Source organism: Saccopteryx leptura, chromosome 2 (genome assembly GCF_036850995.1).
Source record: "Saccopteryx leptura isolate mSacLep1 chromosome 2, mSacLep1_pri_phased_curated, whole genome shotgun sequence".
Taxonomy (NCBI): Eukaryota; Metazoa; Chordata; class Mammalia; order Chiroptera; family Emballonuridae; genus Saccopteryx; species Saccopteryx leptura.
In genome coordinates, this window is record NC_089504.1 from 349188046 (window position 1) to 349212989 (window position 24944).

At 56.2% G+C, this 24944-nt stretch overlaps 4 protein-coding genes across 6 annotated transcripts in view; all 4 read right to left on the bottom strand.

Moving 5' to 3' along the window:
• Positions 1–9824, bottom strand: part of HOXB3 (homeobox B3) — a 53341-nt gene extending 43517 nt beyond the window's left edge. Inside the window, exon 1 of the mRNA XM_066364452.1 lies at positions 9695–9824. The gene's annotated coding sequence lies outside the window, so the exon portion shown is untranslated. The remainder of the gene's footprint in view (positions 1–9694) is intronic.
• On the bottom strand, positions 1157–9824 carry HOXB6 (homeobox B6). Of its 2 annotated transcripts, XM_066364460.1 has the most exons (3): positions 9695–9824; positions 3062–3585; positions 1157–2042 (listed from the first exon to the last, which is right to left on the bottom strand). In XM_066364460.1, exons 2-3 carry the CDS (start codon positions 3474–3476, stop codon positions 1783–1785), a joined length of 675 nt encoding a protein of 224 aa, XP_066220557.1. In that variant the 5' UTR covers positions 3477–3585; positions 9695–9824; the 3' UTR covers positions 1157–1782. The 2 variants fall into 2 exon arrangements, with proteins under 2 accessions (XP_066220557.1, XP_066220558.1); XM_066364461.1 differs by lacking the exon at positions 9695–9824 and having other exon boundaries at positions 3062–5072.
• Positions 9825–12387: 2563 nt separating this feature from the next.
• On the bottom strand, positions 12388–15793 carry HOXB7 (homeobox B7). The gene is made up of 2 exons (XM_066364464.1): positions 15305–15793; positions 12388–13188 (listed from the first exon to the last, which is right to left on the bottom strand). The coding sequence occupies exons 1-2, from the start codon at positions 15702–15704 to the stop codon at positions 12935–12937; spliced, it is 654 nt and encodes a 217-aa protein (XP_066220561.1). The 5' UTR covers positions 15705–15793; the 3' UTR covers positions 12388–12934.
• A 1408-nt stretch (positions 15794–17201) lies between these two features.
• HOXB8 (homeobox B8) lies at positions 17202–19473 on the bottom strand. 2 transcript variants are annotated; one of them, XM_066366411.1, is made up of 2 exons: positions 19020–19473; positions 17202–18253 (listed from the first exon to the last, which is right to left on the bottom strand). In XM_066366411.1, the coding sequence occupies exons 1-2, from the start codon at positions 19441–19443 to the stop codon at positions 17949–17951; spliced, it is 729 nt and encodes a 242-aa protein (XP_066222508.1). In that variant the 5' UTR covers positions 19444–19473; the 3' UTR covers positions 17202–17948. The 2 variants fall into 2 exon arrangements, with proteins under 2 accessions (XP_066222508.1, XP_066222507.1); XM_066366410.1 differs by having other exon boundaries at positions 17202–18256.
• Positions 19474–24944: the final 5471 nt, after the last annotated feature.

Genomic DNA, 24944 nt, shown 5'->3' on the forward strand with positions numbered 1-24944 from the left:
TCCAGTGTCTCTTAGAAGTTTGGAGTCTCCTTCTTGACCTGCTTCCATCCTGAGCCCGGTCTGGGGAATGGGAGAGCAGGACAGGGACCCCAGGGGAGGGGCGTGACTGGCGCTGAGCGGCCTAGCTGTGGGGAAAACTGTGGCAGCGACCACCTCGGCGTCTGGGGTGTGGGTGGAAAACGTGGTGTCGAGGGCTCGGGGTCCATGCAGGAGCCTCTGGCCTCCTCGCCAGACGCCCACGAGCGCACCGGGCGCCCGCTCTCAGGCCCCTCGATGGCGTCTGGGTGGTTTCTGGCTGTGCCCGGCGGCCCACGCCTTCCTGGGGAAGTGGCTCTGAGGCCCGGCGGCACCTTGCTGAGCGCGCTGGGCAGCCAGAGACCGCCCAGCTGGGCCCCTTCTGCCGAGCGGTTATTTTCTTTAAAAATATAAAAGGGAGAGAGAGGGAGGGGGGCGAAAGAAAAACAGCGCCCGCAGCTTGCTGCCTGGATGAGGGTTGGAGTCGGGATAAATGGGTCATTTCTTGATAAAGAGAATGAGGCCAAACTGCCCCCCATAACCTGGCCTCCTGCCCTCAGGTCTCCCAGGAGGAGAAAGTCGTGTCTGCCGACGGCGTCGCATTCTCTAACTTGAGGCAGAAAAACGCGCCTGGAGTTTTCAGCTGCGGGCGGAGAAATATCCCTTGCCCTCGATGTGGTCGCCCGAGGCACAGGCCAGGAGCGGAGGGCCAAGGCCATAGAGACCAGGCCGCGTGGGCAGCCACAGGCCACGGCCTCGGCGAGCGGGAGGACCGAACAGCGGCGTAGGCGCGAGACGCCCCTGGCTCGGTCTCCGTACGGGCTCAGGCTGGGGGTGCCCGGGGGTGTGCCTCGTGTTACAGACAAACGAGACAAGGCTAGAGAATATGAGGGAAATGGCCCTTTTCTACCCCCCAAATTTGCACCTAGAGAGACCATTGAGAGCCTGGCACAGGCGAGGCGCAGCGATGGAGACTGAGAGGGACGCTCCGGCCTTTATCTCAACTGTAACTTCCGAGTCAAGCCAGGCCCGCGGGGGCCACCGGCCTCCAGCCTTTGCTCGGAGTTTCCGGCACGGGGACCACGGGGTGGCAAGGGGTGGTGGTGGCAGGGAGGAGCAGAGGTCGTGACCGAGGGGCGAGTTTTAAGTCTTTATTATTATCATCATCATCATTAATAATATTAATATTATTACCGAAGTATTTCACGTCCAGAGCTAAGACAAGACTACAAACACAACACATAGAAAATTAATAAAATAGAACTTTGTTTTCTTCTCAGGCTCCTCTTCTTACTTCTAGGTAGTATGTGCTCCTTCCAGTGGCTGTAGAGAGGGGGTGGAGGAGAGGTCTGGGGTCGGGGAGGCTTCGAGGCCCCCGCTGAGGGGGCTGCGAAGTTACCATTGAACCGTGCACGGGGGACAAGGACGAAATGAGATGCGACACGGACAAGAGTGTTTTGCTCTGCTTCCAGGAAACATCAAGTGAGTCCAGTCCTCAGTTCTCACGGGGGGAGGCTGATCTGACTGAGGCGGTTCCGCGGGGTGGTGGGGGCGTGAGGAGCGCCGAGCGGGCTCAGGCGGCGCGGGCCTCCGGCGCCCAGCGGGGGCTCTGCGGGCGAGGGCGGCCAGGACGGGGCTGGGCCCTGCCCGCCGGGCGCTGGGGCGCAGGTCCCGGGCGCCCCCGCCCGCAGAGCTCCCCCGAGCGCCCCGACGCCCCCGGCTCCCCGCAGGCCTCTCTCTCCGAGTCCCCCCCCCCCTCCAGCGCCTTCACTCCGCTGGTTTTTCTTCCTCCTCCTCTGCACTGAGCTGAGAAGCGCTGAGCAGTTTGCTCTCCTTTTTCCACTTCATGCGCCGGTTCTGGAACCAGATCTTGATCTGCCGCTCGGTCAGGCACAGGGCGTGCGCGATCTCGATGCGCCGCCGCCGCGTCAGGTAGCGGTTGTAGTGAAACTCCTTCTCCAGCTCCAGGGTCTGGTAGCGCGTGTAGGTCTGGCGGCCGCGCCGGCCGCTGGGCCCAAAGGAGGAACCTGTTACGCAGAGAGGAGATGCTGAGGCCTGGGGTCACCAGGGCCAAAGCCCCCCTTCCCCACTCGACCCTCAGACATGGGCTCCAGCCTGTCCTGAAATGCCCTCCACTCTCCGGTTCCCTGCAGCGCCCCCTCAAGACTCCCTCTGGGCTTCCTCGGCCTGCGCTCCTAGTCTAGACTCAGGGTGGGGGATGGGAGGCGCAGCTTAAAGTCCCACCTGAGCCTAAGGGGAGGGGCTGGGGAGATGCCGGCCAGGTGAGTCTCTTCCTCGCTGCACCTTCTCTTTCCCTGCGCCTAGCTCCCCCGCCACCTTGGGACAGATTCCAGCCTTTAGTCCGTAATGACGTAGATCGATCCACAGTCGGAATTAACGGCTCCTCACTTTCGTGTCCCGCTAATGGACATCAATTTGGGACTTAAGGCCGACAAATAATCCAACCTGAGACCCAGGAGCCTGCTTCTTCCGCTCCCCTCCTCCGCCCGCGCCCCTCTCCTTCCTCCACTTCTCCTCCCTCCCTCCTCTGACCACCGCCCCCTTCCTGGCGCCTCGTCTTTCCCCAGCCCCCCACCCCCGGGAAACAGTCCCGGACGGACTCCGCTCTCCCTGGCCGCGTCACGCCGCCCCCCTTCCCGTGACGCACTCGGTTGGTAATGGAACAGACTGGGTTGGGGTGGGGGACCCGACCAGGGCTGGGGACGCAAGAGAAAGCCGAGCCCCTGGCGGCGACCCCTGACCCGCAACCCCGGGTCTGGGCTGGAGCTCCGGAGAGCCCACTCCCTTCCCTGACGCCGAGTGCGGCTGGGACTTTGCAAACTTTGTAACTCCTGAGGGCGAGGGGACAGAGGCGGAGGCCCGGTGCGGGCGCCCCACCTTCCCTTCGGCCCCAGCTGAGACGCCCAGCCCGCCCCCTGGGAGAGGCCGGGGGCTCAGCCCGCCCCCTGGGAGAGGCCGGGGCTCACTGGTCCTGTCTCCCCGGGGGGCGCCCGCAGGGCTCGCGGCGACTCAGGGTCTCACTCACTGTTGCACGAATTCATCCGCTGCATCCAGGGGTAGACGGGCGTGGAGCACTTCTGCTCCTCGGGCTCGCCGAACACGCTCTTGTCCTGCGCGCAGTCGGACTTGCGCGGCTCCGGGTGGAACGGGGGCGGCTCGTCGGCGCCCGAGAGCGCGCAGGCCGACTCCTTCTCGCGGTAGAAGGCCGGCGCCGGGCCGTAGTCGCAGGGCGCAGCTCGGCCGTAGCCGCCGCCCGCCGGCGGGTAATAGGAGGAGGCAGCAAAGCCCTTGTCCTGGCCCGGCCCGGGGCCGTAGGGCGCGGGGTAGTGCCGCAGCGGGTCCGCATAGCCGGAGGAGTAGAGCGGGAGCTGGCCCAGGAAGGACTCCTGCCCGCTGGCCAGAGTGACGGGGAAGGTGGAGTTCACGAAATAGGAACTCATTGGGAGGGAGGCGCGCACGGCCGCTGCTGCTCCGCCGGGTTTATGATTTGTTGTGTTTTATAGTCCGAGCGCCGCGCCTATTAGTAGTATATCTGAGATTGGGTTTTAGCTGAGGGGGGATGGCGAGGTGCCAGTGAGGGCCAGAAGGAAATACAACCATCTGATCCAACACTGACCAATGGCAGAGGCAGGAATTGTCAAATAGCACCCAGGAGGAGCGCAGCCCGCACGAGGGACCCGCGCACAAACCTATCAACCTTTTTTTCCCCTCCTTCTTCTCCTTCTCCTTTCTCTCTCTCTCTCCCCAACAACACGACGCGTCCTGTTCCACCTACGTAGGATCTGCGAAAAGGCGTCTGTGCCTTTGAGGGAGGAGGGAGCTTTGGATTGAGACCACCCCATCCCCCAGTGATTAAATAAATATATCCCTCCCTCCCCACGCAGGATAGGAAAAAGTTAATTGTGTTTTCAGAAAAGTTAACCCCTGCGTTGCTTGAGCCCCATTTCCTCAAGGGAAGGGTGGGTAACCATCCCTGAATCTCAAATCTCAATGTGGCTAGGAGAGAACCAGAGAAGATGCTTTATTTCTAGGGTTTTGTGTTGGTCGAAGGGGAGAAGAGTTCTCTGCTAATTAGCATCGTTTTCAGAAAGAGAAAGGCAAAGAAGAAACCATCTTCTCAGGGTTTGAAATCCGTTGTTTTTGGTTTTCGGTTTTGTTTGGTTTTGTTGGTTTATTTTCGTTTCTCAGACCTACTCTGTATCCTCCAAGGCTGGGGCTATTATTTCTGCTTCTCCACAACTCTCATGGTCTAAGATGCAGGCCACAGTCTGCTGCCCAGAGAAACCCGAAGGCCAGAAAAATGGGAGGAGGGTCTGAGTCCAAGCTTCTCCCTCTGCTCTACAGCTGTGCTAGGCTAGAAGCTCCTTGGCCCGCTATGGCTTCTGCTGCTGAAGACAGCTCACCTAATGCTAGTATGCACCGCTTCCTCTTGGCACAGGAAGGGGCACTGGGGAGAGGGACTAGCCTCCTTTTCACTCGGGGACAGGAGAGGGGGTTTGAGGGGCATCTCCCAGCCTGGGTCTGTCTGATCCCCGGACTGTCTGCAGCCTTCAGTGCCACTTCCTGCCCACTCAAGCGCAAGAATATTCTGGGCTACAGATGCTTGGGGATCAAGATGATCCCAGAAAATGGGTAGAGAAAAGAAATTGGTCCTACTCCAATCTGGGGTCCTCAAACCCTCCTGATATTTGAGGCGATCAGAGACTACCAGGAAGAGAGGGGCCCTCACACCTCTACCTCTTCCCTGTCTCTCCAGAAGCTGACAGTTCTTTTTAAAATTAATTGTTTCCCAAGACTTGATTTTTATTTAATTTTTATAAGGAGTCCTCCTATGGACTCAGCAGGCAACTTACAACTATCAGCCTCCATCCCCTCTCCAGACCTCCGGATGCTCACCACCCTCTGTCTCTCTCATCATCTCTACAGTTCCTCCCACCACATCTCATTTTCCTGTCACCAGCTTTGCTGCCATACAAGCTTGAATGAGAGAGAGTGTGTATGTTTCTGCTTCTCTCACCTAAAGAAAATGAACATTGAAGCCAGGCTGGAAGACTGAGGAAAATGAACATTGAATCCAGGCTGGAAGACTGGGCCACAATGTGTTTAAAACATTCTAATATGCACGTGGAGGCCAGGCAGTAAAGGGTGATCACTTTAGGACCTGGAGCTGGAAATGGGCCAGGGTGGGGAACAAAATCTGATGAACAGGCCAGGCGGAGCCTCTTCTCTACCTTGATCTTTGGGCTTCTTCTTGTGGGCCAGCTCTGCCCACTAATGATGGTACAAGACAGTAGGGACAATAGTAGAGAGCCCAGCTTGGTGACTAAGAGAACTTAGTTTGCTGCAAGTGGCCTACAAGGTTTCCTGAACTCAAGGCTACACCTTCATGGCCAAGTGGTGATCCCTTCCTCACCTGATTTTACAGTCATTTTATCAAGACTTAAGAAAAATAAACTCAAGCCCTCTAATGATGGAGAAACATAAATACTCCACTCTAACTGTAATTGGGCCCATCCCTCAGAGGCATGAGGAACAATTAGGCAAGGTGAGCAAGGTGGGAGAGTGCCCATAGGAACTTCCCCCCTTGCTGCCATTGAGGCTAGGCCTTGTGCTTTAACTCTCCCTGACCCCTCCCGGGGCACAATGTCCCCATCCTAGAGCTGGGCCATGCAGGCTTGCCTGCGGAGTCTGGACAAAGTAAGATCCTCCTGTGATAGAAGCAAAAAAGCAATTGCCTTGTCCTTAGAGTCACAGCCCCAAATTAACCTCACCTCTGCAGGTTGCCTGTCATAAGATGGAGCCGCAAAGGCAGGGCCTGGGCGCCTGTAGTCCAGCATGAAAGGAAATAGCGCCTCATCGCTCTTATCTAAGCCCAGAGGTATTTATGAGCGTTTATTCCTCTGATCCGTTTGTTTGGGAGAAAGAGCAGGCAGGCAGAGCTGGGCCAGAAACTGCCTGGTTTCTGGAGCCAGATCTCTACGAATCTGTCTGTGGTTCCGTCCACTGCCGCGTCTTCCAGTCTCCAAGGGGGAATTTGTAAATACACAGTGGGCACAGTCGTTTATCCGTCTGGGGTGTCTCTCCCAACCTCGACGAGGAAGCATTTGTATGGAGAGGTGGATGGATTTGTGTACCAAGTCTTGAGTATACAACAGAAGGACTGCACAGAAATCCCACAGGCAGGATTTGTAATTGTAGTTTTCTGTACTGCGAATCTGCAGCACTGTGGACACACACATTCCAGCTCCCAGGGAAATGTTTCGGTTGTGCTCAGCTCAGGAGGAACATTCTCCTGTACCAGCAACCTCAGGGAGGGGCATTTGCCTGGATATGTGGGGGGGGGAGGGGTTGAGACACTGTCCAGGCTTCCCCTTTCCTCTCAGCTACAAGCGCCCCCACCCCCCAGGTGTTTGGGTTGGGGACCCCTTTCCCCACTCTGGCTGGGGCATGGCAAATTAAAACATCTCTATCCCATTCTGTGATTCTCTGAGTTTGGGAAACAGAAATGTTCCTAGAGGCGGCAATGTGGTGGCTCCCAACCTTTGGGAGCTGTTTAGATGGGACAGGGCCTTGAAATGGGCTAGTCCAGAGCTCAGTACAAAGACCTCATTTCCATTATGCAAATGAACAACCTCGTCTCCGATCTGGGGGGGGAGAGGGCTTAGGTGCTCAGCTCCGTGTTTCAGTTCCCGCCCCCCAGGTCCCCGGCTCCCTAGAAAGTGCTTCACCCCTCGGTACCAGCCGCCTTCCCGTCCTTTGGGTTGCTCACAAGGAAAATCTTTGAGGGGCCCAATACTTTCGGGGCACACTCCCTCGGAGCTGGGCCCGGCTCCTTGCGCACTGGGCCCGGCCTTCCAGCCGCAGGAGAGGCCCTCTCGCTGCGGAAAAGCTGAAAGGGCCGCCCCTGCGGCTCAGACTCCCGAGGCGCCGAGGACGCGGGGGCTGCAGCCTGGGCGTTTGCCCTCAGCGCCGCCCGGCCCCTCGACCCCGGCAGCTCCTCTGCCCCAGGCCAGACCCCAGTAACACCTCGGCCTGCCTGGCACCACAGGCAATTTCCTGGAGCCCCCGCCCAGGAACCAGGGCCAAAGCACCTTGAAAGGAATGGCCAGAGGTTCCTCCTGCGGCTTGAAAGCCCGAGCTAATCAGTAACCCGCGAGACAGGGGCCAATATTCAAACGCGGCAGCAGAGGCGCGGCCCCCCGCCCTCGCCACCCCTTCTGGGAAAGTGGTCAGGACGAGCGGGTGTGAGGGGTCCGGCAGGAACGGAAATTACAATGGTTTGGTTCCTTAATGATTGATCTTTTACTCTCACTCCCAATTTTTCCCAAAGCATATTTGTCGAATTCACTTGAAACGATCGGGAATGAGGGAGGGGGTCCACACTCACTTGCAGACACCAGCAATTTTCAGAAAATTAAGCTCAACTCCTTCATCACGGATTCACCAGCCAAGCAAATTGGCAAGACCCACCGGCCAACCGGGAGAACACAGACCCGGTTGTCTTTTGACAACCGAGTGGAACTGCCGGGCCGCCGGCGCCTCCTCTGTGGGCCCCTCCCTTGGCCGAAAAGAAAACCAAATAAACCTTGAACAGCCTTGGCCTCGGGGCTCCCCAGCGGCCCGATGCTCCGCTCTTGCGCCCGCGAGGGGGGGGGGGTCTCGCCCGTTCAGAGCCCCCTGCCCGCGGGATGCAGTATTAGTCCTCTTTAAGTGTGCCCTGGACAAAACCACTTCCCCAGCCGGCCACCAAGTTTGGAACCTGGATGGGGTGGACGAGGGGGAGGGGACACTTGTTCTCTATTCCGCACAAGGGCAGGCGGGAACCAAGATCCAGTAGAAAGCGACAATCTGGGTCAGAAGTCCCCCGAATCCCGCCAAACCTGAGCCACCAGGCTCCAGGCATCCGGCACGATTCAGGCAGCATCGCGGGGCTTATGGCGCCGAAGCCGCATGTCTCTGAACGGACAGTAGATGGCAGCAAACCGCATAATTTGGGTCACAGCAAACTGTCTAAAGGATGATTTATACCCCGCCGAGACTACAGGAGAAAAAGACCTTTAGTCTGGGTGGGTTTGGGAAAATTTCCCTTTGAGAAGAGGCTCCAAGTGCCGTGGGTGCTGACCGAGAACTTCTCTGGCTACGCGCAGCGAGGGGTCTCTCCAGGAACGCAGTCCCGGCCGGGCCTGCGAGAGGGCATCTATCCACCTGGGTCTCCCGGGCCCCCTCCCGCGCCACAAGTGGCTGAGTCCCTCTCTTTCCAGCCCAGGACTGAGAGGGCCAATATTCCAGTTTACACAGCTCTCAGACTCCGCAATCCCTGGGCAACCAGAAGACTGAGGCTAAGTGCTCTGCGTCTGGTGTTTAAGAAGAGAAAAGCAATAATCTAATTTTGCCAACCATGCTATATTGGTCCCTCCTACCCTCCACGCCCAAAGTCGCTTATCTCTTGGTTTGCAGCTTCCTCAGAAGCCCTCTCGCTCTATTTTTAGGTTCTCACCTAGAGGCTTGCCCCTTCTCCCACCCCACCCGCTCCTTTAGGAATCTCGGGCTCCAGCGCACAGGCCCCCCACCCCCACCCCTAGGAGGCCTGGCTGGGAATGAAATCAGGCGCCGGCGGGACAGGGCTAGTGGTCTGAGCTCAGCGCCAGGCAGCTTTCTAGTCTGGACACCAGTAGGTCTCCTAATTAGGTTTTCTTTTTATTTTCTTCTCTCTTTCTCTCTTTTGTTTCTGTTTACAAGCCTAAAACAACACACTAAACAGCTTCTTCACAATCACCAGAATTAGATCCAGTAAAGTTTGGAATGTTTCAACATCAGACACATACATGGCAATTTTCTCCTCCACCGAAATCCACACACCCCATACCAATAAAACAGAAGTAATAGGATCAGTATGCCGCGGAAACTACCACACTGTGACCTACCGCGTGCAAACCACAGAACTGTCTCCCTGCAGAGCGAGGCTCCCTCCTGCGGCAGGGGTGGGAGACCTGGGCATTCTCAGGCAGCTTCCTGGGGGGGGGGGGCTCGATTTGGGTGCCTCCACTCCCAGCCCTTTAATTTCAGAAATGTCTCCGAAGGGCGATAATGAAAATTTATCTGTAAATTGTTCTTTCCGTCTCTTTCTAGACGCCTCCTTGCCCTCCTTGGCCTCTGCGGAGACTCCAGGCCCTGCGGAGACCAGGACGCCCCTCAGCGCCACCGCCCCTCGTGCCAACGCTGCCGAGACACTGCTGAGACCGGTGCCGGGCAGGAGAACAGCGCGGGGTCAGCCGGGGCGGCCAGCGAGAGAGGGAGGGAGGGGAGGGGGCGCAAACCGCAGAGGCCGGCTCACGACTTCTGCAGGTGCCCAGAGCCCACACACCCCGTTCCCTTTCGCAGTCCCCTCGCTTGAGCCTCTCCTCCCAGCTTAAAAAAGGCGATTTCGAGCTGCCTCCGGGTCCCTTCGGTCCCTCCTCCCATCCTCCCGGCCTTGGCTCCCCCTCCAGGAAGCAGCCACCCCTCTCTCTGCCGCCGAGTGTCCTGGGGAGCCTCTCCCTGCAGCACCCAGAGGTGGGGTTCAGCCCCATCTTGGACAGGGAGGGGGAAGACGAACCCAAGCCCCACCTACAAAATCGAGGCAAAAGAGCAAGAAAGAAAACTGTAGAATCTCCCTTACCTTTGCAGACCTTGAGGTTTCTTCCCGCCGATTGAAAGGGGTGGGGAGGTAGGAGGGGGAAAAAAGAGCGTTCGGTTTCTTCTTCATCTTCCAGAGAATATTGTCCCAACCTGAGAGCCGTTGCTTCCCCTTCTCTGACTTGGGAGAGAGAGGGTGTTTCGCTTTTCTGATATTTGCATAGAAAATGGAGTAAGTTCTGGTTTTGAAAAATGGTCTCAGACTGCAGTCCTAGGCAGATTGTCCGTTTACCCTCCATGGTGACTAAAATCCTAGCTCAGCAAGGAAATGAACTTAGGAATGAAAATTATTTTTTGGTTCTCTCTTTTGTGTAATCCCCACCCCTCCTTTCCCCTCTCTCTCTTCTTTCCTCTCCCCCTCTCTCTTCCTCTCTCTTTTGCTTTATCGAACTGATACCGAAGTATAAAAATATCAAGAGGCTGGAGCCCTGAAGGACGACAGTGCTCCGACCTAGGTGTGGTGTCCAAAAGAATGCTGCATTATAACCACCAGGGAAATGATAAAAAGTTCATGTTCACGATCGCCCGGCCACATGACCGGCGCCGGCCAATCGCTGGATTCAACCACTCATAAACTTCTATCACAAAGTTGTAAATTTTCATAAAACAACAAGGAATTTATTGCATTTCTTCATGGCTGCTCCACCAGCAACCCTTTTCTCAGTCGCCATCTTCTTTTCTTCTCCTTCTCGCTTTTTGGGGAAACCCCAATCTGAGAAGGGGTGAGATTTGGGGCGCAGGCAATCAGGTCGAGGATGCCCAAGGGTCCAGCTGGGAAAGGGGGTTCTTTTTGGAATCTCCCTTTTCTTTCAGAAGCTCTGCTCCCCCTTTTAGTACATTTTCATCCCAAATACTCCATAAAGGGAATGGTCTGCGGCGGTTTTAGGGTGAGTCGGGAGCAGCAGCTGGTGTTCAGTTGCCGCTGGCATCCAGGCAAAATGAAGGCGTCCCTGCTCTCTCTGCACGCCCCCCTCACCCCCAGCCCTGTCGACGGCGGGACCCCCACCTGTGAGGTTTGCAGCATTGCGGGTGTGGGGGCCCTGGGGGCCCTGGGGCCTAGTTTGAGCCCAGAGAGGAAAGGTGGCCCTGATGGGGTCCCAGGCGGACAGGGTAGCAGTCGAACCTCGCCTCTGCACCCCAGAAACTGGCGGGGTTCCTGCTCCTCCCGCCCAAATGCCTGCCGGCCCGGGTTCCCCAAGACCAGTCCATGTGCTCTCCAGGGGGCTGTGCAGTCGTTAGTGGGGGGAACTGCAGGGTCGGGAGACTTTTACCCACATATTCAAATTAAACAGATTCTAAAACAGGCTTCCCTTCCGCTCCTCTCCCTCCAGCCTGTCTGAACGCTGTTCTTTACATTTAAATAATCCAGGGCTATAATCGAATAAATACTAAAACCCAGCTCCGGAGGTCGAGCTGCGTAGATGCCAAGCTCCGGGGTTTTGTCCCTCAATTAGGGAGTATTTTTGGAGCAAAAGGAACCTTTAGAACAACAAACTTCGCCTCTCGTTTCCCAGCACCCCTGAAATACTACGGTATTTTGAATTAAGCTACTAGCGCCCAAATTCAGAAAACGAAATAACCACCCCCCAAATGTTTTCCTTTTCTCTCTGTTTCTCTGTGCTCCGGGGAGGAGTCCAGGCTGCTGGCAGCGCGGAGAAGCGGCCGCGAGGCGCGGAGGAAGCCGGCGGAGCCGGGCGGGCGGCGGCGGCTCAGAAGCCAGGACGCGGCCAGCTAGCTGGTAAACTCGCGCTGCTCAGGCTCTTGTTCTCTCGGCTTGGTCCCCCCCCACACACACACACTTAAAAGTTTTATTTGGGTCACTGTGTTCATTTAGAATATATAAATTAAAATAAATGAAAGTTAAAATAAATGGAAACAAAATAAGCGAATAACTTTTGCGGGAAGTGTTTTCCAAGCGAGCGGGCGTCAGGAGCACGCTGGCCCTGGAGGCCTCCCCATCTCTCTGTGGCCGTCCTGGCCTCGGCCCAGCGCGGCCCGGATCGGAGGGGATTGGGTGGGCATCCTCCCTTTCCTCCCGCTCTTCCTCCGTCCGGGGCCCAGCACTTTGCGTTCCAGCTGTTTGTGCCCAGCCGGCACCCAGCCTGGCTCCAAGGCCTAGTTGAGGGAGTTTGTGGGACGAGAAATTTAGTTTTGTTTTGTGAATGTGGGTGATTGAGCATGTGGGCTCATGGATGTGTTTACTTAGGGGGGCAAACGTGGATCTGTGTGTTTATAAGCCAACATGTGAGTGTACACTGGGAGACATAAATGAGTCTGTGAGTGAGTGTGAGTGTGTGCTGACTTGTGAGTGTGTGTGGACACGCACGCGTCTGGGTGTGGAGCTGGAACGTGTGAACGCCTTGTACGTGTTCTTGTGAATATGTAAATCTGAGTGTTTCTTTGTGACTGTAGGTGACAATGTATCTATTTATGTGTGATGTTAGCCTACCTATAAATATGTGATTGTGTGCTTTTGTGTATGTCACTGTGTAAAAACAAAAAGTAAAGGGAATGTGTGTGATTTCGGTTTCACCGGTTGGCAGCCCCAGAGCAGGCCCAGCACGGAAAGAAATGGACAAGCATCGGAGGTTACAGCAGAGGGAGGCATGGCCAACCTGACCCCACCCAGCCTGAGGGAGACAACAAAATAGAGCATCCGTTTGTTTTTTCATTGTGTTTTATTTCTCTATCCTGCAGATACACAGAGAATGTAAAGGGACAGCGGGCAGGGCAGGTGCACAGAGAGGACAATGGAGCTAGTCAGTGGGTCCTAGAGGCTCCCTAAGGCCCCTTCAGTGCTGCTACTGGGAAGGCGGGGGGGGGGGGGCTCGCGAAGGAGGGGGAACAACACACGTTAGTCCAGAACCCCAGACCATAAAACACAGCGTCAAAGAAGGGGGCTTACAAAACAGCAAAATTTTACAAAGACCTTACAATAGCGACATAGAAAAGGGGAAGCAAATTCCAGAAAGCTATAGAACAGGTAGATGGTGTTCTTCCCACATTGTACAAAACAAACCCGAGGACTTTTCTATAGGTAGTATTTTTTTTTCAGTGTTAAGAAATCAAAATTTTACCTTTTCTCCCTAAAAACTTTAACTGCTTTCCATTTAAATAGGGGGTTTCCACCTATTTGATTCTAGTTTCCTGGTTCAGTTCTCAGAATGGGAGTCTCCCTTTCTGCCTTTCTCATCTCTCTTCCTCTATACCCTTTCTCTATCCCTCACTCTTCCTCATCTTCCTCTGCCTCAGCCTTGTCCTGCTCAGTGGCCCCAGGGCTTGCGGTCTTGTTCTCCTTTTTCCACTTCATGCGGCGGTTCTGGAACCAGATCTTGATCTGTCTTTCGGTGAGGCAGAGCGCGTGCGCGATCTCAATGCGTCGCCGCCGTGTCAGGTAACGATTGTAGTGAAACTCCTTCTCCAGCTCCAGGGTCTGGTAGCGGGTGTAGGTCTGGCGACCTCGCTTGCGGTCGCTCCCTGCGTACAGTATTTAGAGAAAAACCAATGTTTAAGGGAAGAAGCCATGAGAGAGTACCCGTCTCCCTCTGAGACCCTGTGTATGATTTGTAGACAATGGTTGGAAGAGCCCATTTTACCACCAAACCAAATTTTCACTTTCGATAACCCAGACTATGCCTGCCCTCTTCCTCAGAGGGCAGACCTTTTTACAGGTCTCCCAAAGTAAATATCCTCATTTTCCAGACAAGGGGTCTTCCAGCCTAGGTCTTCTGAACCCAGCATCTAAACTGCTGGCTTTTATAGGCCCAGTGCCTAAGGAAGGGCTGTATGTGGGTGAAAGGAGCCTTAATCCTTCCATCACCCTCAGGATCAGAGACCCCAAGCCTCCCCTGGACGATGCTAGCTCTGGTGGTCTTTGGGGTAGGGGCGATGGGAACCATAGGAGTCACCCTGAATCAAGGTTCTAGGCCTGGCCTGAGTGCTTTTCCCAAAAAGAAACAGAGACAAAGAACCCTCACAGGTGCAGTGTCCCCCCCCCCTTCCCTCACCCCAGCCTGCTGTGGAATGAGGAGTTGGTGAGAATTTGCAGATTTCCTTGGAGCATGGAGTTGGTCTGAGAGCAGCTACCTTCTGATTATTTTCTGGTGAGTGCCTGAGGCTTTGACAGGGCCAGATTGTCCTGCCTGCCCACCTGCCAAGACAACCCAGCTCTCAGAAGCAATCTTTGGGCCTTCAGGATGCCCCAGGGGGACAGTACAGACAGCAGCCTGGGTAGGGGTGGAAGAAGTATCTGGGTGGTGGGGCTGAGGGCAGAGGACAGCTTCCCAGGTTAGGCCCCAACCCTGAACAGGCTTGGGGGAGTTTGCACTGGAGGAGGTGCTGGTGCCAGCCCTCCTGGGAAGAAGGCAGTGGGAGGAGGAATTAGGGGCCTTAATTTCAAGTCACATAAAAGCCAAACTGAAATGTTTACGAGCAGAAAAATCGGGGCTTTGATAAATCAACTGGAAAGGCAGTTGAATTATGGAGTAGGTAATGGGGACGGTGACCACCAATACTGATGGTGTACGAGCTGGGCTTCTCCTGGCCCTCAACCTTGGCTGGATTGGGAGCCTCTGACCACAAGTCTTGGGCCTTCTGGACGTTGGGGTTGGCCCCTGAGTCCAGGGCAGCATTAAGAAGGATGGGGAAAGGCTTGTCAGGAAACTCCATGGAGCACCTGGTCTCTGTGGTGCCTACAGCATCTGATTCAGTAGCCTGTACTTCTGTTGATTTGGCTCCATGAAGTCCCAGTGCTTCCCCCAAGAGAACAGTCACCCTTGTTGGTGAATAATGCTTGTTGGCTAGTTCTTCAGGGATGAGTAAGAGCCCTAGGAAGGCACCTGAGGAAGCCAGCGGTAGTCCCATGAGGCTTCTGCCCCTTTCTCTAGTTCTTCTGCCACCGCCTTCCCAAGTTCATTGGGGGGTCAGGAGCCTCATCCCTCTTGGCCTCAGCCCGCCCCCTCTCCACCTGCTTCTCTGCTCTGTGTCCCAGGCTGGATCCTACCCTCTCATCCCCCGCCTCCCACCAGGCCTCTAGAGCCCACCTCTAATTGTCCAGAAGGGAATAATGGGGAGCAGGGTTAGCTGGGAAGAAAGGGGGAGGAGAGAGCTGCTCAGTGCTGCAGCCCTCTCCCCCAGACCTTCTCCGAGCTGGGACTAGGGGGACACACCCAGGGCTGAGATCCCCGGCGGGGGAGGGGAAGGGGAGGGGAAGGACCTTAATGGCTATTCTCTGCAAACCCCAGCCTTCCTCCGCAAGACAAACGGCCTCGTCTCCAGCCCGTGCCAGCGCGGCTGATAAATATTTAAAGCTAAAAGGCCGGGAGGAAGGGTTGGGGGCGAGCTGGGGGTTCGGAGAGCCGCGGCGTCGGCGGAGAGAGATCCGCGGGGAAGCAGAGCGAGTCTGAGAACACCCGGGAAACACGGGGGTGGAGGCGGCGCCCGGGTCTCGGCCGAGGGGGCGCCGCGTCCCCAGGGCCCAGCTCCTGCCGGGAGCGCGGTGGTGCTGAAAGGGGCACTTGGCCGGGAAGGGGGCGCCTTCCGGGGAACGTGCCCCGGCCCCTGCGGCTCAGGGCGGCTCGGTGCGCGGCGTTACCTGAGCTTCGCATCCAGGGGTAGATCCGGAAGTTACTCTCGGCCGCCAGGTCCGAGTCCCTCTGCTCCTTGGCGCCCGGCGCCTTGGCGGGGTCGCCGGGACACACCCCGGACAGGCTCTGCTCAAAGGGCGCGCAGTGCATGTTGAAGGAGCCCGGCTCGAGCCCGTAGCCGGCCGCGTAGACGCCGGCGGCGCCCGGCCCCGCCATGCCCCCCCCGCCGGGGAACAAGCCCTGCACGGGGCCGGCGAACGCGGCGCCCGGCCCCGCTCCATAGCCGGGGCGCTGGGGGCTGGAAGCGAACGCACAAGAAGTTTGTTCAGGGAAGGCTCCGGTGGCGAAAACCGAACTTGCGGCTGGATATTTAGAAAATAAAGCATTCGCATAATACAATGAACTCATAATTTGGCCGGATGATTTGTAGGCAGGGACGTTTTAGTGTCGGTTTTACGAGATTCCTTGATATATTACAGAATTAGAGTCCAGATTTACACCAAAAAGGACCCCCTTTTTCCTCTCTGGACCACGTGACCCCGCCCACGTGACGTCCCCTCGGCCAATGGCCGGGCAGCCTCCCCACGGCTCCCGGTAATGTGGAAAAAATTGTGTGGTGTTGGATTTATAAAATATGATCAATAATGAATGGGGAAGCCAAGCCCTGTGGATTGAGGCTGGGGGCTCAAGACCCGCTGTTGACCCCCGTGATCTGGAGGCAGCTTGCAGGCGAGATTTGGAGAGGAAGGGATTGAGTGGAAGGAAAAATAAATAGCCTCAGAGCGACCCGTGTTGTCGCCCCCTCCCACCCCTCCTTCCCAGCCCGTTACTCAGCGAGAAACAAACGCAGGGACTGCACGCAACGGGGCGGGTGGGTGCGGGCAGCTCAGGTCCTTATTAATCCGGACCAGTCCAGCCTGGCTGAGCCTTTGGGGGAACTCCGCCCAGTTCTCCCGAGGTGAGGAACGAGGTGAGCCTGGCGTCAGGCTCTCTCTCGGTGCCCCAGACACAGAGCAGGGAAGGAGCCAGGCTTCGTGGGTGTTCCTAGAGGCGCGGATCCAGCCCACGGCCTTTGGATGCTGCAGTTTCTGGTGGCTTAAAAAAAGGCTTTAATTTTTTTTTTTTAAAGGAAGGGGGTGGGGTGGGTGGGAAGGGAAAGGAAGGGAGGAGGGCGGCCTGTACGCTGCTCTTCTGGTTCCGGGAGGCGGATGCCTCTGTCGAGCGGCTGCCGGAGAAGCAGAGGGAGCCAAGGAAGGAAGGCGGCGAGCCACGACCTCGGAGCTGGGCCTAGTGGCCAAGTCCCAGAGAGGCTGAGGCAGGGAAGCGCATCTCACCTCTCCTCCTGCTCCCCCCACCAGAGTCCGGGAAAAATAAAAATATATAAGCTTGTTCAGCAGCCCTGCACTCCACTTCCCCCGCCTCCCCTCCCCGCCCCCCACACACAGGAGAGGGCACAGAGACAAAGGGGAAGGTGGTGAGGTCTAGCCACCAGCCCGGGCGCATCTCTCCAGCTTGGCCATGGCTCGGGGTCTCCAGGGCCACGCAGCCTCAGAACGCTAAGGGTGGGGGCTTCTCTTGGCTCCCCTCCCTCATTCCTCTCTCCTCCAATCACAGGCAGCCGCCTCCCTCACCCCCTGCGCCCCTAGGCCTAGGGACTCGCACCACCTGCCTCCAGCCCCCGCCCCCTCCTCCGCAATGCCGGGACGGGCGGGCGCAGGAGCCCGATGACCAGCTCCCCCCAGCTCTGCAAGGCGCCGGGAGCAAATGAGGAGCGCGGGCCCGGCCAATCTCGGATTCTCGCTTGTAAACTTTATTGTAACTCTTCCGCCCTTTTCAGGCGCAGACAACAGAACAAAGTATAGAGGAACAACAAAATATATAATTAGCCCTCCCTCCCCCCAATAAAGCAATTCACGGATACAGGATACATTCTCTTCACAGTAAACCTAAGAACACTTTTAACAATTGCCCACAGCGCGCATGCTAACTAAAGTAACCTCTTTTGAGAAACACTTAAGACGAAATTGTCAAACCAAAGGGGAGTGGTGAGGAAAAGAGAGAAGCAAGAGAGAAAGCCAGCGAGCTAAGGACGGCAGCGAGGACAGAGGGGTGAGAGGAGGAAATGAGGAAGGAGGAGAACGAGAGAGAGAGAGAGAGAGAGAGAGAGAGAGAGAGAGAGAGAGAGAGAAGGCGAGGGAGACAGAAAGAATTACGGTGTGAATAGGCAGTTTCATGTTGTTGGGAGAACTTAGCAGAAATCTGTACCTCGGTCATTACAAAGAAGCACGTTCAAAGGAAAAGAGACCATTGCACAAGGAGGCTTTTTACACGGGGCGGGGGCGTGGGGAGGGAGTCTCAGCCAAGCCGCAGCCGCTCACCCTCGCTGGGCGAGGGAGTCCTTGCTCACAATCCTTGTCTTTCTCCCCCGGACCCCAAGAGAAGGGAAGGAAATCCACGGTAGCTCACACACAGAAGCTATTACGAGATACTACCACTAGCGGGGACTGGCGCGGTGGGGACGCTGCGGCGGGAGGCCAAGCTTCGGGCCCGCTCGCGGGACCAGAGCTCTCTCGGGCGGGGACGGACGGCGGCGGAGCGGTCGGGAGACCAGCGGACGAAGACGGCCGCGGCCCTGGCGGTCCCAGTCACAGCCTACTTCTTGTCGCCCTTCTGCGCGTCGCCCTCGTCCACCGCCTCCGGGGCCCGCTCCAGCTTCTGTTTCTCCAGCTCCTCCTGCTCACATTTGCTGCTGGGGAACTTGTCTTTGTTGTTTTCTTTTTTCCACTTCATCCTCCGGTTCTGGAACCAGATTTTGACCTGTCTCTCTGTCAGTCCCAGCGCATGCGATACCTCGATCCGCCGCTTGCGAGTCAGATAGGGATTAAATAGGAACTCCTTCTCCAGCTCCAGGGTCTGGTAGCGGCTGTAGGTCTGTCGGCCTCGCCTGCGTCCGGCGGCTGCTGGGAATGGGGGAAAGGGCGAGACGGAGGGGAGGAGAGGGTGGGGGAGGGGACAGAGAGGGAGAAGGTTGGGAGATTGGTGAACCAGCCTTGGAGACCAGTGTAGTGAGGGCAGGGGACCTTCTACCCCGCGCAGGGGAGGTGGCGCTAGGAGGCCGCGGTCAGCGGAGGGGGGGGGGGCGGGGGGGATCAGACAGCACTGAATTTAAGGGAACCAGAAAGGGGGAGCCCCCTCCTCTGGTAACAAGCACCAGAGAGTGGGGTGGGGTAGTTCAAATCTATTAAAAGTGCCATAAACTTTAGAGGGAAGGATGTGAAGGAAGGGGAATAAGAATAAAAAAGCCGGAATGGGACGAATGGACCCACCTTGAAAAGCCCCCAGAGCTCTGCCCCAGAAGAAAAGTTTCTTCAGGGTAATTAAACTATAAAGCAATTGAGAAGTGCAAAAGTTGAGCGCCCCCACTCCCACCACCCTCTCTCCACTGCCCCCATAAAACAGTAAAAGGGGGGAAGGAGGGGGAGAAAAAGAAAAGTCAGGCGGGGTGAGGGGTTTATGGGTTCAGGAAATGTCTCTTAGCGACCCTCCTTCAGGGGAAACAAGAAAAGAAAGAAAGAAAGAGAGAGAGAAAGAGAGAAAGAGAAAGGAAAGAAGTGGAGGCCATCTGAGCGGAGCAGCCCGGCGTCCAGGAGCCGGAGGGAGCGCGCCGGCCTCCCAGCCCCCCGCCCAGCCCCCCGCCCGGCCTCGGCCCGGCCGCGAGCTCACCTTGCGGGCGCATCCAGGGGAAGAGCTGCGTGGGCGACGGGCTCTGCTCCGAGCCCTCGGCCTCCTCGGCCAGGCCGCCGGCGGCCGCGAGCTTGCAGTCGGCGTACTGCACCAGGTCCGCGTCCTGCGCGCCGAACAGGCTCTGGCGCTGCAGAGGGTCGTAGCCGTAGAAGTTGCCGGGCTCCCCGTGGCACGCCACGGCGCACGGGTTCTGCTGGTAGGGCGCCGTGGGCAGCGCCGACGGCCCGTGGTAGAAGTCCTGGATCTGCGACGGGTGCTGGAAGCCGCCGCCGCCGCCGGGCCCGTACACCACGGTGGGTCGGCCGCCCAGCTCCTGGGCGAAGCCGCAGTCATAGTAATTGGGGCGCAGGGACTCCCCGGCTTTGTATTTGGAGAACAGTGAGTTGACGAAATAAGAGCTCATTTTATTGAATTTGGAGGCGGCGGCGGCGGCGGCGGCTGTAGTTGGGGGCTGTGGGGGGGGCGGGGAGGGGGAGAGGGAGGGAGAGAGAGAAAAAACCGCGGATTCGCCGGCGCCTGGTCACCTCGCCAGGAAAGGAGAGGGAAGGGAGGAGGAAAAAAAAAAGAAAAAAAGGCGAAGAAGATCGCGAAGCCACCACACTTTTTGTGATTTCCAGGAATAGAAAAGGACGGCGTAGCGTCCCAAAGTCTAGGCTCGCATGGCCGCCGGCGCGCTCGCCCTCCCCCCACCCCCCACCCCCCGAACCAAAATCTACCGCCACTTAAAGAGGTCCTCGCTTTACATTTCGAAGAAAGGATGCCAGTTCATAAACAGTTTTCGGTGATTTACTTCCCTGCAAATGAGTTGTTTCATATTTTGCACTGTCTTTTCATGATCATTTGCATCCATTAGAGACCCCGCATCCTATTGGCTTCTCGGTACTCCTCCCGGACAGAACGCAGAGCGAGGGCGAGAGCGAGAGAGGAGCGAGCGAGCGAGCTAGAGCGAGGGAGCGCCAGGGAGTGAGCAGAGAGCGAGGGGGGAAAAAGGAGGGGAAGGAAAAAACACCCGGGGAGGGGGGAGTGAGAGGGGGAGAGGGAGAGGGGGAGAGAATGGATGCGGATTAAATCTGTTTAACTACCTACATTAATGAGATATCTCTCGCCTCACAACAAATCAAATACCTTCGCAGACCACCCCCAAAGACTGATGTGGGGGAGTCACGGAAAAAACCCACGCGCGCACACAGACACAACGCACCAGGCGAAGCTCCGCTGTTAATTTCGTGATTTTAACGAGGCAGTTGGAGTCTTTTTAAATGTCAGGGTCGCTTCGGAAAAATGTAAAAGAACGCGGCTTAATTGAGCCGAGTTTTAAAAGGTCCTATAAATGTAATTGGTATTTTAATACAAGTTATCAAATCATACAGCTTCCTCTCCTAAACATATTTTCAAACAAACGAGGTAGTCATATTTAAAGCTTTAATGATCAATTTCCTTATTATTGATAAAGGTTTAACTATCATGTGGAGAGAATTGGCTGGGTAACCGGCCCCCCGAAAAATGGCTGTAAACTCTTTAACAAACTATAAAACGCAATAAAGCCGGAGTCTGTTGTTGTTTATGCCGCAGCGCATAAAAGCTGTTAGCATTTTACGAGTTCTTTCCTCCACAGCTATAAAACTGCAGCTTCGATCGCCCCCGCCGCCGCCTGCAGCACGGTGGGGGTGACGAAGCTGAAATGAAAATGATTATGGGTTTTTTCGGTGCAAACGGTGACTTTCCTGAGATTTTTGCCTCCTTCAGCTGCGGCGAGCACCTGTCCCCACCTCCTCTCTGGAGCCCCCAGACCACCCCCTCTCTGCCCCACCCAGATCACTCACCAACTTTCTGCTATTAAACAAACGAGCAAAGATTTTCTCTGGAGAAGGGGTCTGGGAAGGCGTGAGGAGGGACCAGGACGGGGTGAAGAAATGTCCTGGTGAACGGGCAGGGGGGGAGCACCGGGCAAGATTCCCCTGCCACTGAGGAGTCTGCAGTTTTGCACAGCCTCTTCTGGGGGGCTGCTGGGATGGGGAGAGGTCTCTGGAAGGCACTTGGGTCCAGTCAGCATTTTGGGAGATCAACTTTGTGTGATGGGAAAGGGGCCTGGTGCACCAGCAGGGTGACACCCAGTTGGGTGCCCTACTCTTGCACCCGGGCCTTGGGACCCAGTAACGAAGCCCCATTGGCCCCCAACCTTCTCAGGCCGGCCTTCAGTTTCCTTGGGCAAGAGGGCACCCCAAGCCCACCAGCACATCAAGAGGAGGGAAGGCAGTGGGAACCGAGGCCCTGGCACCTGGCCTGGCTGCCCACTGTCCTGTCCCCTCCTCTGCCCTGGGCAGTGGCTGCAGAGGGTCAGTATGCAGGGAGCGCCTTTAACTTTCAGCGTCCTTTGAGCCACTGTCACTGCCTAAACTGACCTTGGGCAGAGAAGATTTGGATTCAGCAAGGCCAGTGAGTTCCCATTTTCTCTCCTCCCTTGGAGAGCTTCTAGTTAAGCTCGGCTCTCCTGCCAGACCTGAGGACCTGGGGCCTAAAACAGGCTGCAGTTCCATACCGACTTGGTGCCACACTCTCCTGCTGGTGGCTTTCCCGACCTACCAGAGCCAGGCTTTAGAAGGCCCTGGCTAGTGACGATGGTGGCCAGGCTTTAGAAGGCCCTGGTCTGAGGGTTCGAACCAATGGTCTCTTGAAGGGGCTCACTGGCCAAAGAAGGAAAGAAAGAAGGGAGAGAAAGAAGAGAAATTTTCTAGCAACAAAGGTGGAGGCTTTACAAATACATTCAATTCATTATTTACTTAGAAGAGTGGTTTGCTATGTATTCAGAGGGGTGCTTTGGGTGGGGCCAATTCACCCCAACCTTTGTAAAAATGAAACTATCACTTTTCCATAGAAAAGTTGCCATGGGGCAACTTGGTCATTCAAAAGTGAATCTGGAGAATGGGAGAGGAGCTGACAGGGAGAGAGAAAGAGAAAGGGAAAGGAAATGTCCTGAATCTTCAGCCCAAGAGTAAGAGGGCGGTGAGGCAGTGGAAGGGAGTGTTAAGTTGTTGCCGAAGCAAACATTTTTATCAAGTGCGGGGGATTTTTATGGTCATGATTTGAGGTCTCACCAGTGAGGTAGAAATTCAATGGCTTGTTCTAAATCATCCCTACACCGTGCCAGAAATTCCTGATGGAAGGAAAATGTTTCTATTATAAGAAAAAAAACAAGAAAGAGTGAGGAGATAATTTATAAACACCCAACGGAGCGCAGATTTATTAGAAAAACTCAAGCTGAAAAAACTCCGCTCCTGGGGGAAGAGAGGAGAGGCTGTGGAGGGGCTGATTCTAAGGAGGGGAGATCTAGTTCTCGCGCAGGTTTGTCATAATGAGGGGCACGGGTCGGGCTGGGCCAGGAAGGAATAGGAGATATGGAATTGAAGGGGCTAGGGACAGACAGTGCACGGGTCTCAGAACGAAAAACGCCCAGAGTCCAGGCCTCCAGCCGCTAAACTGCCAGACGACCGGTGCCCCGAACGTTTGCACACGGAACCAGAGCTCGCACCTGAACACCACGGACCGCGTGGAAACCCAGCGGTTGCCTGCCGCCACCGTACGGGCCGGGCCTCGACATGCTTCCGCAGAACGCTCCTGTTTTCGCGGCCCGAGTTGGGACAGGAAGAACAACCCGAGGAAATACCGGAGCCTTCCCGCACCTCGCCGCTCCGGGGAACCCCTGCCCCGCGCCTGGGTCGCCCTGGCGCGCGCCCAGCCTCAACCCGACACTTACAAAGGCTCCTGGAGCCTCGGTCTGTGCGGAGCCCTCCTGGCTGGTTGTAAGCACCTCCAGTCCCCGCCAGAGCCGCGGATTCATTTCCCCTAAAACTGTTCCCACGCCGCACTCGGGGCTGGCTCCCGGTTCCCTCTGCTGCGATCCCAGCAGCAGACTTCCCGCAGCTTCCTCTCCATCCGACCTGCAGCCGGTTGGCTCCTCACCTGACCTGCTCACCCGCATCTGCAGACATTCCTGTTGCTCCCTTGCCCGGAAAACTCTCCTTTTCCTGAACCAGTTCTCCTTTTTTATTTAGAACCATTATTTCTATTATTATTATTATTATCATCACTATCACTATCTCTATCACTACCACTATCACATCACTATCACATCACTATCACTATCGCTATCACTATCGCTATCACTATTACTATTCCCCGTTCGCATGCATTTGTTGCCCCATCGAACACAGAAACTGGGTGGGTGAGAGGCGCTGAGCCCTCCTCCTGGGGGAAATTCAGAAAATTGACCATTTGAGGAGGCGGGGTGAAAACACCAGTACATCTGAAATCTATAAAATGGGGGAAACAGCTATAATGAACCCTATATTTTTATTATGCGCAAATTATTCATGACTTTTGGTAGTGCTCAGTTCGTAGATTCAGGGCCAAACTAAGGTGCGATGTGCAGCCACCAGCGCCCGCAGCTGCCGCACCGGGGATTTTCACATGGAGCAAGGCTGCCATCTAGCGGCCACCCTGAGAAAGGGCGCTGTTGCCAACGACTCGGCCAGTTTCTTCGAGAGCCAGCCAGCCAGGCGACAAGCTCGGAGAAACTTTCATTATTGGCTGAAAAGGGGGACGGAAACGAGAGCCGACGAAAGAAAAAACATGAGGAATCGGGGAACGATTCATGAAATTGTACAGATAAGCTAAAAAAAAAAATCAAGGTGCAAAATGAAAAAGAAGCCATAAGCTTTTTTCTCTCCTACTGACACCCGCCCCCCATTTCAAGACCGAAGTTCTGGCGGAGATCTCCAAGCAGTGCATCGTTTTATGGCCCATAAAGAGAAAAGCCAAGCACTTTTCAAACCCAACACGATTGTTTCAAATTCTGAGGAGAAACAATTGGGCTTTTTGTGGGGGAAAAGGAGGCCTAAGAGAGTGAAATGGGACTGTAAAAGGATCAAGAGCCGCCCGCGCCCAGACGTCTGGCCCCGCCGGACGTGTGTGCGCGCGCGCGCGCGTGTGTGTGTGTGTGCGCGCGCAGGGCTTCTTTATGACGTCCCATTCTGGAGGGGGTGTGAAGAACAAAGACAAGAGTCTCAATTGCGTTCTCAAAAGCATTTGTGACAACAAAGTGTTTTTCTCTCCCCTTCCCTCTTTTCCCCGCTTTGCCCCCTGGGGCCCCCGGAAACCCCAAGCAGGGCACTGAGCGGTGAAGGTGGGGGCGCGGAGTCCGGGCCACCCATTCCCCCTCAGGCCCAGAGCTCAGGCCCAGCTGCGGCTCTCTCAGCTCCGGAAAGTTATTCCTCACTGTTTGCTTTGCTGCTGTTTAGTTTCTTAACCTTCAGAAATTTATACGCTATAAACTTTTATAGCGGTCATATTCTTTTATTGCTGCGCACACGGCATTGAATTCCTCTCCCGACTTCTCTCTCTTGCACTCTCTCGGTTTCCTTCTCTGAATCTCTCGCTCTGTTCTGACAACAGATTTCCCCATCCCCGGCTTCCCAGCCTCCGCATCTTTGCCTTTGTTTGTCTTTAAAGAAGCCACCTAGGCCGAGGACCCAGACGCCACTGGAGGCTTCTCCCGGCGCCCTCGCTCCCCTGCCCCGCAGCGCGGGGTTTGGTCCCAGCCTCGCTTTCAGCGTTTCTTCTGGGCGGAACCCGGCCTTCTCGGCTCCCTCTCAGCCCCTACTGGCTCCAGGGAACCCAGGGTGAGGAGGGAGCCTGGTCTACCCAAGCTCTAAAGCCAGGTTCACTTTCCATCCCGAATGGAACCCTTGGAGGCTGCGGTGCCAGGCCCTGCCCCCTCCGGGAGCTGCGCTTTCTCCTGCCTCCTGCTGCCTCTCTGATTAGTGCACCCTTTTGTTCGCTGGAGAGGGGTAGGCCTGGCCTCTCACTTCCAGGGTCCTTTCACTCAGGTTATGCTTTGTTCCCACC

Bases quoted from the DNA above. Each gene is read 5' to 3' on its own strand.
- HOXB8 (XM_066366410.1), bottom strand. From the start codon at position 19,443: ATGAGCTCTTATTTCGTCAACTCACTGTTCTCCAAATACAAAGCCGGG. The intron at 18,257-19,019 runs GTGAGCTCGCGG...CCCCATTCCCAG, and splicing joins CCCCTGGATGCGCCCGCAAG to CAGCCGCCGGACGCAGGCGA.
- HOXB6 (XM_066364460.1), bottom strand. From the start codon at position 3,476: ATGAGTTCCTATTTCGTGAACTCCACCTTCCCCGTCACTCTGGCCAGC. The intron at 2,043-3,061 runs GTGAGTGAGACC...TCTGCGTAACAG, and splicing joins GCGGATGAATTCGTGCAACA to GTTCCTCCTTTGGGCCCAGC.
- HOXB7 (XM_066364464.1), bottom strand. From the start codon at position 15,704: ATGAGTTCATTGTATTATGCGAATGCTTTATTTTCTAAATATCCAGCC. The intron at 13,189-15,304 runs GTAACGCCGCGC...TACTGTACGCAG, and splicing joins CCCCTGGATGCGAAGCTCAG to GGAGCGACCGCAAGCGAGGT.